This window comes from Buceros rhinoceros, unplaced genomic scaffold, assembly GCF_000710305.1.
Source record: "Buceros rhinoceros silvestris isolate BGI_N320 unplaced genomic scaffold, ASM71030v1 scaffold12034, whole genome shotgun sequence".
Classification (NCBI taxonomy): Eukaryota; Metazoa; Chordata; class Aves; order Bucerotiformes; family Bucerotidae; genus Buceros; species Buceros rhinoceros.
The window spans coordinates 30,744-45,424 of record NW_010410091.1 but is presented as its reverse complement, the minus strand read 5'-3'; the positions used below and the strand labels follow the sequence as shown (position 1 = coordinate 45,424).

At 42.9% G+C, this 14,681-nt stretch overlaps 1 protein-coding gene across 1 annotated transcript in view; it reads left to right on the top strand.

Annotated features, from left to right (window-relative positions):
* Positions 1-14,681, top strand: part of KIAA0368 (KIAA0368 ortholog) — a gene marked incomplete at its 5' end in the record, with an annotated part of 61,681 nt that overhangs the window by 40,793 nt on the left and 6,207 nt on the right. Inside the window, 14 exons of the mRNA XM_010135474.1 lie at positions 634-699; positions 946-1,063; positions 1,857-2,024; positions 2,886-2,965; positions 3,733-3,838; positions 5,097-5,144; positions 6,152-6,273; positions 7,404-7,554; positions 9,408-9,473; positions 11,300-11,389; positions 11,844-11,910; positions 12,625-12,716; positions 12,815-12,881; positions 13,117-13,308. Of these exons, the coding sequence (XP_010133776.1) occupies positions 634-699; positions 946-1,063; positions 1,857-2,024; positions 2,886-2,965; positions 3,733-3,838; positions 5,097-5,144; positions 6,152-6,273; positions 7,404-7,554; positions 9,408-9,473; positions 11,300-11,389; positions 11,844-11,910; positions 12,625-12,716; positions 12,815-12,881; positions 13,117-13,308 (1,433 nt within the window). The remainder of the gene's footprint in view (positions 1-633; positions 700-945; positions 1,064-1,856; positions 2,025-2,885; positions 2,966-3,732; positions 3,839-5,096; positions 5,145-6,151; positions 6,274-7,403; positions 7,555-9,407; positions 9,474-11,299; positions 11,390-11,843; positions 11,911-12,624; positions 12,717-12,814; positions 12,882-13,116; positions 13,309-14,681) is intronic.

Here is a 14,681-nt window from a genome sequence, read left to right as displayed (position 1 = left end):
TTCCTATGTTGTGTAATTGCACAAGACAATGACCTCTTGCAGCAACTCTGCACAATGTGAATGTTGCACAAGTGGGGACTTGCTTGTGCCTGAAATACACCTTTTGGCAAGGAAGTATAGTTAATGGTCACTTGTCAATGTGAAAAATGCTGATCTTACAGGACTCGTGACTAGTAATTACGTCAGTCACTGTTGGAAATGCTCTTTAACAGCCTACTCCTGTCTAACCTGGCGTGGCCACCGTGAATGACAAACACCCACCCAGGAGTGTGGGGATTCAGTGATAGTAAAGAGATTAGATTTTTTTAATTTTAAGGGAGAGATTTGCTATTATATAGTGTCTGGGCAAAAATAAAAAGCCATCTTTAAGTGTTTTGACTTTTTACCTTGCTGCTGCAAAGCAAACTTCTCACTTTAGTACAGCCTCCCCTTGATAATACACATGGTACAGGTTAGTGAGTTGCCTTGCAGCGTGTGTGGCTTTGCACACCTGCGTCTTTTTTGTGGGATTGGAACTGAAAGAATAGGAAGTTACTAAGTTCATAAAGCAAAACAAAATAACTTACTCTGTAGCATGCAGTCCATTCAAGAGTAGAGTTTGGTAAAGCTAATACTGGACGTCTTTTCTACCAGAGCCAAACATGAGATGACTGGAGAAACTGTGGTGTTTCAGGGTGGCCTGAGCAAAACCCCAGATGGGTAAGTTTGCTGACTCTCTCAATGGCAGACACAAAATCAGTGCTGAAGCAGTACTCCCTTGCTTAAAAATCTGCTTCCTGACCTTTTTATTCCTTGTTCAGTAAGTTACGATAACTGTTTTCTTGTAGCACAGATACGGTGTTCCCTGTCTGTCTGCTTTAGGCTGTGATTTGACTGTACCTTTAGCTGTTATGACATTTGTGTAGCTAAAAATAGTGACACTGATTTCTCTTCTGCTTTCTGAAGTCAAGGTCTTTCTACCTACAAGGAGCTTTGTTCACTGGCTAGTGATCTCAATCAACCAGACCTGGTGTACAAATTCATGAACCTGGCCAACCATCATGCCATGTGGAATTCTCGGAAGGTAATTGGCTGCTTTCATACCACTTCCATTGCCACTGTGAATTCTGGAAACAAAAACTGCATTTCTTCAGCTCTGGTTATGTGATCTATGGATAACTGCATGCAAAACCCGTTTGTTGATGCTTTGGTATAAGGCACAATGCAAATATACCAGCCTGACAAACAAATTTAGGATTACTTGAAATTCTTACAACAAAATATTGCTAACCGTGTTCTGCTCCTACCTTCCTTCTGAATGAACTGTGATGTTTTCCTTTCAAGTGTGCTTGAAGGTCTGTTCTTGATGTGTTGAGAGTGAAATAATGTTTTCAAAACTATATAAATTTTCAGATGCCAGAGTAAGTAACCTCTGTTATGTAAAAAGGCTGAGCAAAAAGTGTTCAGCAACAAGTTGCTGAAAAGCCGGTCGATAATTCACCGGTTTAATCATGTTGACAAGTATGCCTTTTTAACTTAAATCTTGATATTTTAAAGCTACTGGGACCTTGAGAAAAGCCAAAATGCTATTGGATCCACTTCCTGCCAAAAAAGTAGCATCATAAGTTTGAAGATATAAATACACTTTTCAGAACTTTAACTTGGAGATTTTTTTCACTGGGTTTATATAAGCATGGAAGGACTTGTTTTGTCCCTGGGAGCAGGAAGAGCACCTAATTCTGCTACCATTCTAGTCCTTTCGATTTGGTCTAGATCTAAACTGCATCAGTCAGGTTTGCCACTAACTGTTGTGTACCCAGGAACAATAACTGAGTGAGCAGATTATTTCAACAAATACTCTTCTGTCATCATTTCAGGGAGCAGCTTTTGGCTTCAATGTGATAGCTGCCAAGGCTGGAGAGCAGCTGACTCCGTTTTTGCCCCAGCTTCTTCCCCGGCTCTACCGTTACCAGTTTGACCCCAACCTGGGCATTCGACAGGCGATGACCAGCATTTGGAATGCTTTGGTCAGCGATAAGTCAATGGTGAGTGAACAGCGAAGTAGAGTGGTGGATTTGCTGCTAGCCAACAGCATCTCAGAGATTCTCATGGGACAGTTGCATCTCATGAAAGGAAGGGCTGTGCAGAAAGGGGTGAGGTATTGTCCTACAGAGAAAGAAGCACTTGAATCCATGGATGAGCTGGAGGATGTGCAGAGGTTTTGCACTGTCTCTTACATGAGAAAGGATATCGCAAATCTTGTTTGTGCAGCCAGCATTGAAGTTTATGATTTACTTTAAGGTGAGGTCTTCGCACACCTCAGTATTGCTTATAGGAAGTTCTTCAGGTATCCTTATGACCTAAGATTCCCATCCTAGAACAAGAGCATCTCAGTTTCTCAGTTTTTAAGTGGGAGGAAGCCCATGGGTAGAGGCTGTTCCATCAGTTGAGGATAACTCCTCCCAGACATGTTTCAGGAATAAGTGATTTTCATGAGATGCCCTCGCTTAGGCTCTGAAAGGCCTAGAGCTGGAATTTCTCCTAGAAAAGCTGATCTAGGTATGAAGTCATTCACTCTGATCCCTCATCAAAGCACAACTGCTTCTCCTCTAAATACATGTTTGGTCCTGTATCTGAACAGTTCAGTTGGTAAAGGACTGAGGGACTTTATTCATTTCTCATGGTCCCTGTTACAGCAGTAAGCCCTGAAGCAGCGCAGAGAAAGGCGTGTCTAAAGCCAAGTCAGAGTAAGTTTGTGTGGAGTCAGCTCTGGCAAGACTTAATTCATCTCTTGTGGCTGAAATCAGGTTGTATTGTCCAAAAGGACCTCTTTTGTTTTCTCAGACTACGAGATAAGGATGACTGGTCCATGTTTGTTTCATGATTTTTCCTTTTTTTAATAATAGGTTGATAAGTACATGAAGGAAATTCTTGAGGATTTGATCAGTAACCTAACCAGCAGTCTTTGGAGGATCAGGGAGTCCAGGTATTGCTAGGAAAAGTAACAGATTTTTCTTTAAACTCTTTTCTTTTCTCTACTTCACCATAAACTGATTAACCTGAAGAAGCTGAGGGGGGAAAGAGAACACGTCCTTTCCTTAGGATAGAGCTTAGTCTTCTAGTCTTCACTCAGAGTGATGCAGTCTTGAAGCTATTTGCTTCATTGAGCTGAAGTATTTTATTGCATGTAGATTGAGCATGATACTAAACGACATTCTCTGGAAAAGGAGTTTTCTGGTCACAAAGTTTTTGCCTATCCTGGGACCTGAAATACTGCATAAAGTTAGAAAATCCTGGCTATATACTTACTTGGCAGCAGGATGCCAGTCAGTATAGCTTTTTTAATAAACTGCTTTTTGTTTACAATGGTTTGTAGTATGCTTATATTGAAAACCTCCATTTTAATTTCAAATCCAGACTGTAGACCATTTTGTTTTGTACTTATCATATATGTACCGAAAAGAAATCTGAAACGATTTTGTAACTGGAATGTTTGCAATAGCAGTTTTCACCACAGCAGCCTTTCTCACTTGCTGTCACCTGTTTCAGATTTCACCTGTCTTGCTGAATGTTTTTCTTCTGTGCTAAAGGACATGTTCTTATGACACAGTAGATTTAGTGTTCGGAGGAAATAGGAATGTGAAACTGTTGTCATTTTTCTTAATCATTTACTTACATTTATCAACATATCTATGTGTAGAGCTATTCCAAATAGGTACACCACATGAAAGAAATAAAATTCCTTGTTTGCAGCTGTCTGGCACTGAATGACTTACTAAGAGGAAGACCTTTGGATGACATTATAGAGAAACTTCCAGAGATCTGGGAAATCCTATTCAGAGTGCAAGATGACATTAAGGTAATGGAGCTGGTAATCGAACAGGAATCCTCAAGAGAAAGTGCAGTGATCAATCTCTGAAATGTTTAAAGAGAGATTCTCTTTTAAAGAGAGAACTTCTTGGAGCCAATGGGAAATTCGGGCCCCTTGCATTTAAAAATTCCATGCCACCTTGGAAATTCTTTGTATATATATTTCTCGTGTTTTTAGGTGTTGGTTTGCATTCCATCTCTGTTTACCCTCAATGGTTCAGTGTTTTTCCTGGATGTGAATTCCGAAGTATTTGCTTAGTTCTTGAGTATAGAAGCATCTATTTTGGCCTGCTTGTGTGCTTAAATGTCTTGCATATATGACGTCAGAGTCCTCCGGTCCTTCTAGGTTTGAGTGTGTTCTCTCTGAATCTAGGCTTTCCTGCTCCAGCTTAAGCATGGCTGAGCCTTTTTCCAAAGTCTACTGCCTACCAGGAAGTTGCTTCCGTATTAGTAGATTTAGTGGATTCATATATGTTCCTGGGCACTGAAACCAGCTGAGCAGTTTTGTCTACATTAGCCTCTCAAATAGAGCAATGTCCTGCAAATGCCTTTTGGAAAGGGTCTAATTCCCAAATTTTAACTGGAATTGATTTGGGAAAGTCTGCTTGTGACAGGCCAGAGTTTTTTCAGGAACACCATAAGACATAACCGGTCCGGGTGATGTGTTTAAATTCCCAGGAATATTGATAGATATTGCTTAATTAATCAATACAAGTAACGATAAAGAGTCAGTGGTGGAGTCATGTGCCACCAGAGATGCACCAGTTTCACTGTTTGCTTTTAGTCCATCTTTCTCTAGTCAACGTAGATGTTCAGGTGAGTAAAGCATAACAAAGCAACAGGCATGATACTGAGGAGGGGATAAAGCAGGGGATAAAGCATATGCAAAGCACTATATACTTCTGCAGTAGGGGGTTTGGTTTTGGGTTTTATCGTTTGTTTGGCATTTTTTGGTGTGGTTTTTTGGTTTGGTTGTTTTTTTCTTTTTTTTAAAAGGACGACACTAAAATAAGACACAAATGTGTAACAGAATCACGGAGAACCTGGCAATGTCAGGCAGGATTCTTAATTTGTGATTGAGTAGACCAGGTGTTTAGATGGACCAAAGCCAAAATTTCTTTGAAAGATATATATATTAAATATTAACCAGTAATATAGTCTTGTCAGTGCTAGTGTTGTCAATTAATATGAATCATTCCGTAGAAGACTTAAAAATAGTAACAATGGATTGTTGACTTCTTTTTTAGGAGACTGTGCGAAAGGCAGCAGAGCTAGCCCTAAAAACTTTAAGCAAGGTAAAACTCTAATCTCATCATTTGCTCAGAGACAGTTTTAATGTCAAGTATTCACTATAATATCTGCCAGAGTGACTAGTTTACTGTTGACTGTTGTCTTGAAAAGATCTCTGTATAAGGTGCAGTTATGATATACAGAGCAGCCCCCTAGAAAACAATCATAATAAACTTGACCACATGCTCTTCTGTACTTTTGCTGATGCTGGCGACATTCTGCTGCTTGAGGATTAATGCAATATTAAGCTGTATGTAACCAAAGGAGGGATATAATGAATTGGTTTTTTCCCTCTGATGTCCTTTTTTTCCCCATGTGAGAGTGGGATTTAAGGAAACTTTCTGTAACTTCAATGGTTGACCCAGCCAAAATGATCTAGTTGACCAAGCTCAGAGGAACCTCACTGGTGTGAAACAAAGTAATCCAGTCTAGACTTCGGCCTCTGGTGCTGTAAGTGACACAAGATTTTTTGGGTGTAGTAGGCATATCACTTAATGTTTTGTTTGATATTCCTCTGAAAGAGTCATATCAGTGGCAATGGAAATGGATGTTAAGAGCTCTGTTTGAAATCACAACCTTCACAAAGCATGCAGCATGACATTTCAATGGCACAAGTGGTGATCTGGTCTCAAAATGTTGCAATTGCAGGACCTGTTTTGATCTGGGACTTACTCCTGCCTCACTGAATGGTTGAATCCATATGGCTGAGATAGGCTGTCCCTCAACCGAGAGATCAATTGGTCCATCTCCTCATCCAGATGCTGATCAAGGCCTGCTGGGCTCTGAATTTGCTTTTTCTGGAAGCTGAGTGTAGCTGCAACTCCTTTCAGAGATGTGACTTAGGGCTTAAGCAGCTCCTGGCGAGGAGAATGAAGTAACAGAGCCTGAGTTTGGCTCTGACCATTTGCTCTAGTTGCTGTTGGCTTCTTCTGTGTGATGAAGAAGTTGCTTTAATGTAATCTGAGCAGAAGGTTTGTACATGCTTGCAACACTGATTCTCGCCCATCCCCAGGTCTGTGTGAAAATGTGTGATCCCTCTAAAGGAGCAGCTGGTCAGAAGACGATAGCTGTCTTGCTCCCTTGCCTCCTAGATAAAGGAATAGTAAGCACAGTTGCTGAAGTCCGATCTCTCAGGTTAGTGTTGCATCATGTAAGTTCCCTGGGGGTCAGCTCACGATTTGTCTTAGAGACCCAGTGTAATCAATGGAGTTGCAGAATGTTCTTTTTGTTTGAAGTGTCAAGTTTCTCCCCAAAACAGCTTTTCTGCTGAGTCATTTTCTCATTGGGTAGCCCTGGGAACTCTTACGTTTTTACTCTCTTAGGAGTATCTGGCATCTCTGCAAATGCCTAGATTCAGTTCCCAGCAGGAAGTTCTTTTCTCCCTGTACAACTCGCAAATTGATCTGCAAGCAGTTTGCTGTGCTTGAGGCTGTCCTTCGGGACTGACATACATCTTCTGCTTGTAAACAGAAAATCCCACAGTAGTTCTTGTAACAGCCAGCTCTTATTTCATGATTGGTTGTGAGTAATGGCTGCTCACCTCCCAGAGGTGACTGCGTTTGGTCACACTGTTCAAATACATCGTATGGCATGTAACGGTTCAATGTCCTCTGATGTGTAGGGACTTCATATGCTTGTCACTTTGTAACCTTGTTTATTCCTTCATTTGCTTGAAGGACAGACAAGCTGGAGAATTCAGACCTGGAGTGTAGCTGGAATTTGCAAAAATAGTTTTCTTTTATTGAACGTGATTATCCAGGAAGGTTAGAAAGCTCCTAACATTGTAATGAATATTTCTCGCATTTTTTCATCCCCTTCAAAGATATGGAAACCCTTTGTAAAAATGCAGCCTGAGAGATGCAGTCAGTCTGAAACTGACAAGTAGGATTTGAACAGATCATTGTAATTTGGTTTTTTTGTGGGTTTTCTTGGGACAATGGATTTCTCTGGATTGACTTTGCCCAGAGCTTCTTTAAAACATGAAGATGTTTTATTTCTTCCAACATCTGTCCTGTAGTACAGTCTCTTCACCCATTCCCTGGCCAAAGTAAGTAATCACTGTGTGAAGCATAGCACAGTTGGAAGCTCAGGGTATGATTTTGCTTAAGCAGAAAAATACACAGATTTTTGCTTGCAGATAGACTTGTATTGGTGTATCTGAGATTTGGATTGGCCTTTTTGGTGGTGCTGTATTAGAGTATAGCAAGAGAGGTTTTTCAGCCAACTCTGTTTCTCTGATGACTTTCCCTTTGATGTTTTTCCAGCATTAACACTCTTGTGAAGATCAGCAAAAGTGCTGGGTCTATGTTGAAACCTCATGCACCAAAACTTATCCCAGCCCTGCTGGAATCCTTGAGTGTCCTGGAACCTCAAGTCCTCAATTATTTGAGTCTTTCTGCAACAGAGCAGGAGAAAGTAAGTGCAATTATAATGGGAAAGTATCAACAGCACAGAGATGACAAAGATTTAAGTTTCATGCAGCGAACAGAAAAATAGCAGATTTGGTTGGTGGGTGTTTAAAGATGCAAAGAGAAATAGTTAAAAAGTTGCGAAAAAAAGTTTGGTCATTGGACTATGGCCGGACAAGTGTGAGGTTTTTTTCGAAGGGTTGGGTTTTTTCTAATTCACTAGACCACCACACATTTCAGAGAGTGACGAACAATCTTAGTAAGAGCTGTTGTTAAATATCTGTTTCACAGTTTGTGAAATGGTGAAGAGAGAGTCTGTAACAATTCTCTGTAATGCACTCATACTGTCAAACTTTGCTGCTGTTTTACCCAGGGGATTAACTGCAGGAATTCTTATAAATTAGGAGGTGTGCCATAGCACTGTGGGCTGGAGGTAGTTGTTGTCATCACTGTGACCCTTAATCTCTCTCAAAGAACCATAGTAATCAGTAGCAGTCTTCTGGGAAAGTGACTGAAATCCGCTGTTCAGAAGTAAATATAACTAATTTCCTTGTGGGGAGGAAAAGGTGTCAAACTCACAGAATCACCTGATTGGAAGAGACCTTTAAGATCATGGAGTCCAACCGTTCACCCTGCACTGCCACGGTCCCTAAACCATGTCCCTCAGCACCACATCCACACGGCTTTTAAACACTTCCAGGGATGCGGACTCCACGAGCTCCCTGGTCAAGTTGTTCCAATGCTTAATGACCCTCTGTGTAAAGAAATTTCTCCTGATATCCAAACTAAATTTCCCCTGACGCAACTTAAGGCCATTCCCTCTAGTCCTGTCATTCATAACATGGGAGAAGTGACTGACCCCCACCTCCCCACAACCTCCTTTCAGGAAGTTGTAAGGTCTCCCCTTTTGTTCTCCAGACTAAACAGTCCCAGCTCCCTCCACCGCTCCTCATAGGACAAGCTCTCCAAACCCTTCACCAGCTTGTTGTCCTTCTCTGGACACACTCCAGCCCCTCAACATCCTTCTTGGAGTTAGGGGCCCAAAACTGGACACAGGAGTCAAGCTGTGGCCTTGCCAGTGCTGAGTACAGGGGGACAATCCCTTCCCTCCTCCTGCGTTCCACACTATTTCTGATACAAGCCAGGATGCCATTGGCCTTCTTGGCCACCTGGGCACACTGCTGGCTCACACTCAGCTGCCTGTTGACCAGCACCCCCAGGTCCTTTTCCACTGAGCAGCTTTCCAGCCACTCACCCCCAGGCCTGTAGTGTTGCAGGGGCTGTTGTGAACCAAGTGCAGGAGCTGGCACTAGGCCTTGTTGAACCTCATACCCTTGGCCTCAGCCCATCGATCCAGATCCCTCTGGAGAGCCTCCTGACCTTCAGGCAGGTCAGCACTACCCCCCAGCTTGGTGTCATCCGCGAACTTACTGAGGTGCACTCAATCCCCTCATCCAGATCATTGATGAAGATGTTGAAGAGGACAGGTGGACAGGCCCCAGTACTGAGCCCAGACACTGCCCTTTGCAAATGAGAAAGGAGTGAACAGTAGTTAAAAGTGGGATTTTTTTTTCTCTTTTTTCACCCCATTTTTCTTTCGTTCTTTTTTTTTTTCTTTTTTGGCCCCCCTTTTTTTGTTTCTACAATGTCACAAGGCATCATTTAGCTCCTCTACTACAGCCAGAACATCCACCTGCTTTTGAAAGGGGGACTTTCATAATCTGTAGATACCACTTTCTGTCTCTATGCACCTAAAACGGATTTTGGTTTGAGTTTGTGAAGTAGAGCTAATGTTGCCCTTTCCGTTGTTTTCATGCTGAGTTTACACTTGGTTTTATTTTTTCCTTTTTTTTTTTCCAGACTGCAATGGATAGTGCCAGACTCAGTGCTGTCAAGTCATCTCCCATGATGGAAACCATTAACATGGTAAGTGTACTTGATTCAGAAGGGTTCCACTGTGTAAGGTGTGGTCTAGGAGAAGAATATGAATTGAAGTTGGAGCTTTACAGAATACCTTTTCAGGGTTCATTTTGTTATCACATCTCCACCTTCTTTTTCATGTACTGACTTCTCTCATCCTGTCACCGCAACTTGGTCCCTGTATCAGTTGTGAGTAACCTTGGCTCCATCAGGAGTTGGACAGATTGTTTCTCCACCAGAAAAACTGCCTGTTTTGGTGAGGTGGGCATTTTTCAAGTGCTTTTCTTTGGATGGTGGTTTAGCTGGATCTAGATTATGCTAGCTGCCGTATCTCTTCATCTCTGGCCCGCAATTCCACAATCACCTTCTCATCCTGGCCTCCAACTGATGATAGTCATTGTTCTTAAGACACAAACGCTGTCCAGCCCTTACCTCCTGGTGCCTTAGATAACCCTACCCGGACCTTGCCAGTGCTTTGATGGTAGCGACATTCAGAGAAAATGCTAGTATCACTGAAAACACTGTCAACAGCTGGTGTCTGGCACTATAGTTCTGTGCTGCTGGAGAAGGAGTAACTGATGCCCAGACACTGTGCTATAGGGTCTGTCTTGGCAGAGCCCACCCCTTCCCAAAGAAAAGACCCATCTTGTTCTGCTCAGGCCCTGCACACAGACAGCGAGCGGCATGCAAGCAGGCAGAGGGTGTGAGCACTGCGCAAGTTTTAGGAGAAGCATAGCCAGCAGAGCTATTCTTTGTTTCCTGCACTTACAAAAAAGCAGCAACAAGCAAGCCCTTCTGTCTGTAACACCATGGGGAGCTGCATGTTTGTGTCAGAGCACTCTCTATAATTAGTGTGTAAAGCAGCTGGGAATGAGAGGCTCCCTGTGAAAGTGTACTTGCTGCCGCCCTGCATGCTGCAGCAGCTGCTGCTGTCTCTCCTCCAGGCCGTGCCTTTCCCCTGCCAGCCCTGGGGGGACAGCTGTGCTGCCCTGGTCAATTCTTGGGATTTCCTAGGAAAGGGGAAAGATACTATGGCTTTCCTGGAGTAGCATGAAGATGTCCTGGCTTATGAGCAGCCTTCTCTGTATTCCTCTATATTCTGGGGCTCTCTGGGAGATGATATGATATAATGGATTATTCCCTTCGCTATACCAGTGCAGGAGGGGGAAGTGACAGCAGATCTAACTCCTGAAGCTCAGGGAGGGTTACCTTCAGTTACTGTGGGATCCCTGAATTTGCTGGAGGATGGATCTCCCCTCTGCAGAGTGCTAGTAACATGAGGCTTTCTGTTTTGTCCAGTGGCATTTTAGGCATAGGAGATTTGAAATGATACCTTTATGTTATTTACACAACTTATTTGTCTTGACCTGTTTAAAAACTGTCTTGACTAGTTTTAATTTCGTTGTCTGGTTTGGACATTTATTGCTCCAGAGTTTCAGACAGTTGGGGAAATGCTGGGATTTGTCCTAAGATACGCACACCTTTGTGGATCCCTTTCCCTTCTCAGAAGGAGTTCTTGCTAGTGTGTTTCTTTCATCTTTCTAAGAAGTTGGAGTGCAGGAGTACATCAGTTCCAGCAAATGATAATTTCAGCAGGGTCAGCTCAGCATAGATGTGGGACAAGAAAATGTGATGGAAGCCACTTTGTGGTGCCTTTTTCCCACAATGCAACAAATTCTCACGATTCAGCTGAAGACCAAACTGCTGAACTGAGGCAGGCCTTAGCTGGAAGCAGACAAGTTTAAGTCTGCCACCATTACCTTTCTTCTTCTTCTTTATTCCTCCTTGCACTCCTCACCCTCCACCCCACCCCATCCCTTGTCTTTCTCTAGAGTTTGCAGTATTTAGATGTGTCTGTCCTGGGTGAGCTGGTTCCTCGTCTGTGTGAACTGATCAGAAGTGGAGTAGGCCTTGGCACAAAGGTATGTCTGTGATTTTAATATTTTATTTGGAAATGGAGAAAGGAATGCAGAGCAGTGTCAACATACAGACAGTTCTTTCACCTGTCTCTCTTAAAGTGACAGCTTGGGCTCATTCATACTGGAGTCATTTTGCATCTGAGTCTCAATCCACCTGCATGACTTGTCATTTTCTGTATGTGTGCTGCCTTAACCTCCCCTGGGCTATGTCGCTATTGTGCTCTGTGATACTTGAGTGCAGAAGGTTGTCCCTGATAGCTGTAAATCTTCCAGTATTACCTGTCTTCAGTGTGGGTCTTGGTAACCTTTTCACTTCCTAATTCAATTCACATCATTCATTGGTTGAAAGCTTTTTTTTTTTTCTGCTTCTACCCTTCTGCCCCCCAGAGTATTAACAGTAATAATCAGGAGCTAATATTGTTCTACCTTGCCTTTGTTTTCCCTTGCAATCTTCTAGGGAGGCTGTGCCAGTGTAATTGTATCATTAACCACGCAGTGTCCTCAGGACTTAACACCTTATTCAGGTAAGGTTTTTTCCTAGTGTCAGGTTTTAAAGGTGCTTTTTGTTACTGTTCTGTAGGTAATATCTCCTCCTTATTGGCCCTTGATTTTGCCTATGTTTTCCTCAGAGAGTTGTTTGAAGTTTCCTTGTGCATGTGAGACTGGCATGCTGGGTGTAGGTCCTGGGAATGTTAAATACCTCACCAAGTTGGAAGAGGCAGAGGAAGGAGTTGAGGAAATTTGCTAGCGCCTAGCAGGAATAGGTGGAAATACCTCTAGACTTTCTTGGAGCAGACTAACCAGCCTGTGTTAGTGCAGTGCTGTAAGTGCTCCATCCTTCAACTTCAGCTGTGGGAGGACCATAAGCAGGGACTTAACCTTGCTTGGGCCTGAGTGGCTTCTTTACAGTTTATTATGATTTAATAGTAGAAACAAGATCACCTTCGTGTTGCAAAATAGAAGTAAAGCTGAAAGCATGATCAGCTGGCGTGCTCATGTACAGGAACGTTTTCAGTCAGGGTGGGCAGGCTGAGGCTGGCAAAACGCTGCCTTCTGCTGAGCCTTGCTGTGTTACGCTGTGCACTTGTTTAACTGTGAAGAACAGACAGACCTAAAGCCCTGCAAACCTGCGGTGTGGAAGAATGCATAGATTCAGACAAACTACCGAAACCCAGGCTGTGTTGTTCTTGCTGCAGCAATAGAAACATGCTTGTGATAAAGTGAATCTCTTCCAACAGGCAAACTTATGAGTGCTTTACTTGGTGGCCTGACCGATCGCAACAGCGTGATACAGAAGTCTTTTGCCTTTGCTATGGGGCATCTGGTCCGGGTGAGTTGGCGTTTGAGATGGTTTCAGATTTTATTTTACTTTCTTGTTGTTGGATTTTTTGAAGCGTTGGAGTGATTTGAGTCTCTTCCTTGTTACAGACTTCGCGGGACAGCAGCACTGAGAAGCTGCTGCACAAACTCAGCGGTTGGTACATGGAGAAGGAAGGTATGTTGCCTTTGGAGCATTCAGCTACAGAACACAGTGCAGAAAAAGTTCCTGGTGATAGAAAAAGCTGATAAAGAAACATTCCTATATTGTGATGCTTGGCTTCACTGGCTGAATAGTTCCCCTGCATCATTATACAATACTGTGCATTCCTCTGCTTCCCAGGAGGCAGATCAAGCTGCTGAAGAAAAATCGTGCTTCCCCATTGTAATGCGTGATTGTTTTCCTTCTTCAGAGCCAGTTTACAGAATGGGCTGTGCTTTGACTGTGCATGCTATGGGACGCTACAGTCCAGATGTAGTGAAGAACCATGCCAAACATGTGCTGCCGTTGGCTTTTCTTGGCATGCACGAGGTTCCCGATGAGGAGAAAGGAGAGAAGGAGAATTCTACTCTGTGGACTGAAGTTTGGCAGGAAAATGTGCCTGGTAAGTTGTGTTAATAGTGGTAAAACTTTCTGGGAAGCATGGGGCAAGAAGTGTCATAATTTCTGGAAATCCATTTAGGAAATAATGCATTTCTCCTGGTAAGAGATTTGGGAAGCCTGTTTCCATTTTCTTCTTTGCTAAAGATGTCCTATACGAGTTTCAGCAGATTGGGTTCTCTGTGGCTATTAAAAATAATTACAGAAGTGTTGATTGCTGAGTATGCACAGACACAGTCAGGAGAAGTATTTTAAGATTATTAGGCATCGAATGCCACTGTAATATGGCCCTCATCATGGTGTAGATAGCTGGACATCTTTGGAAATGTTGGTGCCAACCTTTAAGGGCTGCTGTACGCTCTGAAGGTACAGGGGTCTTGGTCTTTGGCTTGGGTTGAAGATGTCTCTGGTGATGCCTGTGGTTTTAACTTCAGTGAATGAATCTACAGAGAAGCTATTTTGCCGAGGTCTCTGCCTGTAGAGGAGGATCTGGATGTGTGGTGAAATGATCTTGCTGGCTCCTTTTCTGACCTGATTTGAGATATGGTCACCAGATTACTTTCCTGAAGTTTGGGAAAGGAGCTGCAAAAAGGTTTTCCAGTGATCCATTCTTAGGGGGGAAAAGAAAAAAAAAAATTTGTTAGAAACAGGCTAAAAATCATGTCTAGTGCCTGCCATATGGCAGGACTCAGATCAGCCCTGGTACCCATTCAGTAGTAGAGTTGTAGACAGTCACCATGCAGTAGTATCCAAAACGTACTGGCATCATTACCAGCTGACCCAAAATAAACCGGCCAACCAAGACACTCTCTTTGCGGCATGTCCCAGGCCAATAACGCATAAACAGGTACCAACTATATATAGGAAACAGGCCACACCTGCTGGTGATCCAGGCTCTAAATCATACAGCAATCTCTGGGCACATTGTTTAGCAATCAAGAACAGAATTGTACCCGCTCCCATGTCTGAAACCTCAATTTGTGTTTGTTTCAGTTACCGAGGATATAGAATATGTTCTTCTCAATCCCCATACGGGCCACCACCAGTAATGTTAAGGGTCGAGGGACCGAGGTAATAATAACTTTAATAACTCCTCGAATTCTTAACGATTCCTTCTGTCTTGCCAGAGACAGAAGGGTTTTAAAGGGGAAGGAAGAGATTCACACCTCGGTCTGCATTCGGAACTGAAACAAACTTTTAATAAACAATGAAACTACTTTATACATATGCACAAACCGAGAAAAAAGGAAAAAAACGAAGAAGTGAAAGTTTACTCAAACTGTTCCTTTCTCAAGGCTAGTGCTCTGGGCAGTTCTGTTCTTGGCAGGCATCCAGTTCTTTGGCAGGCAGCCAACAGCGAGGGGGGGGTGAAGGCTT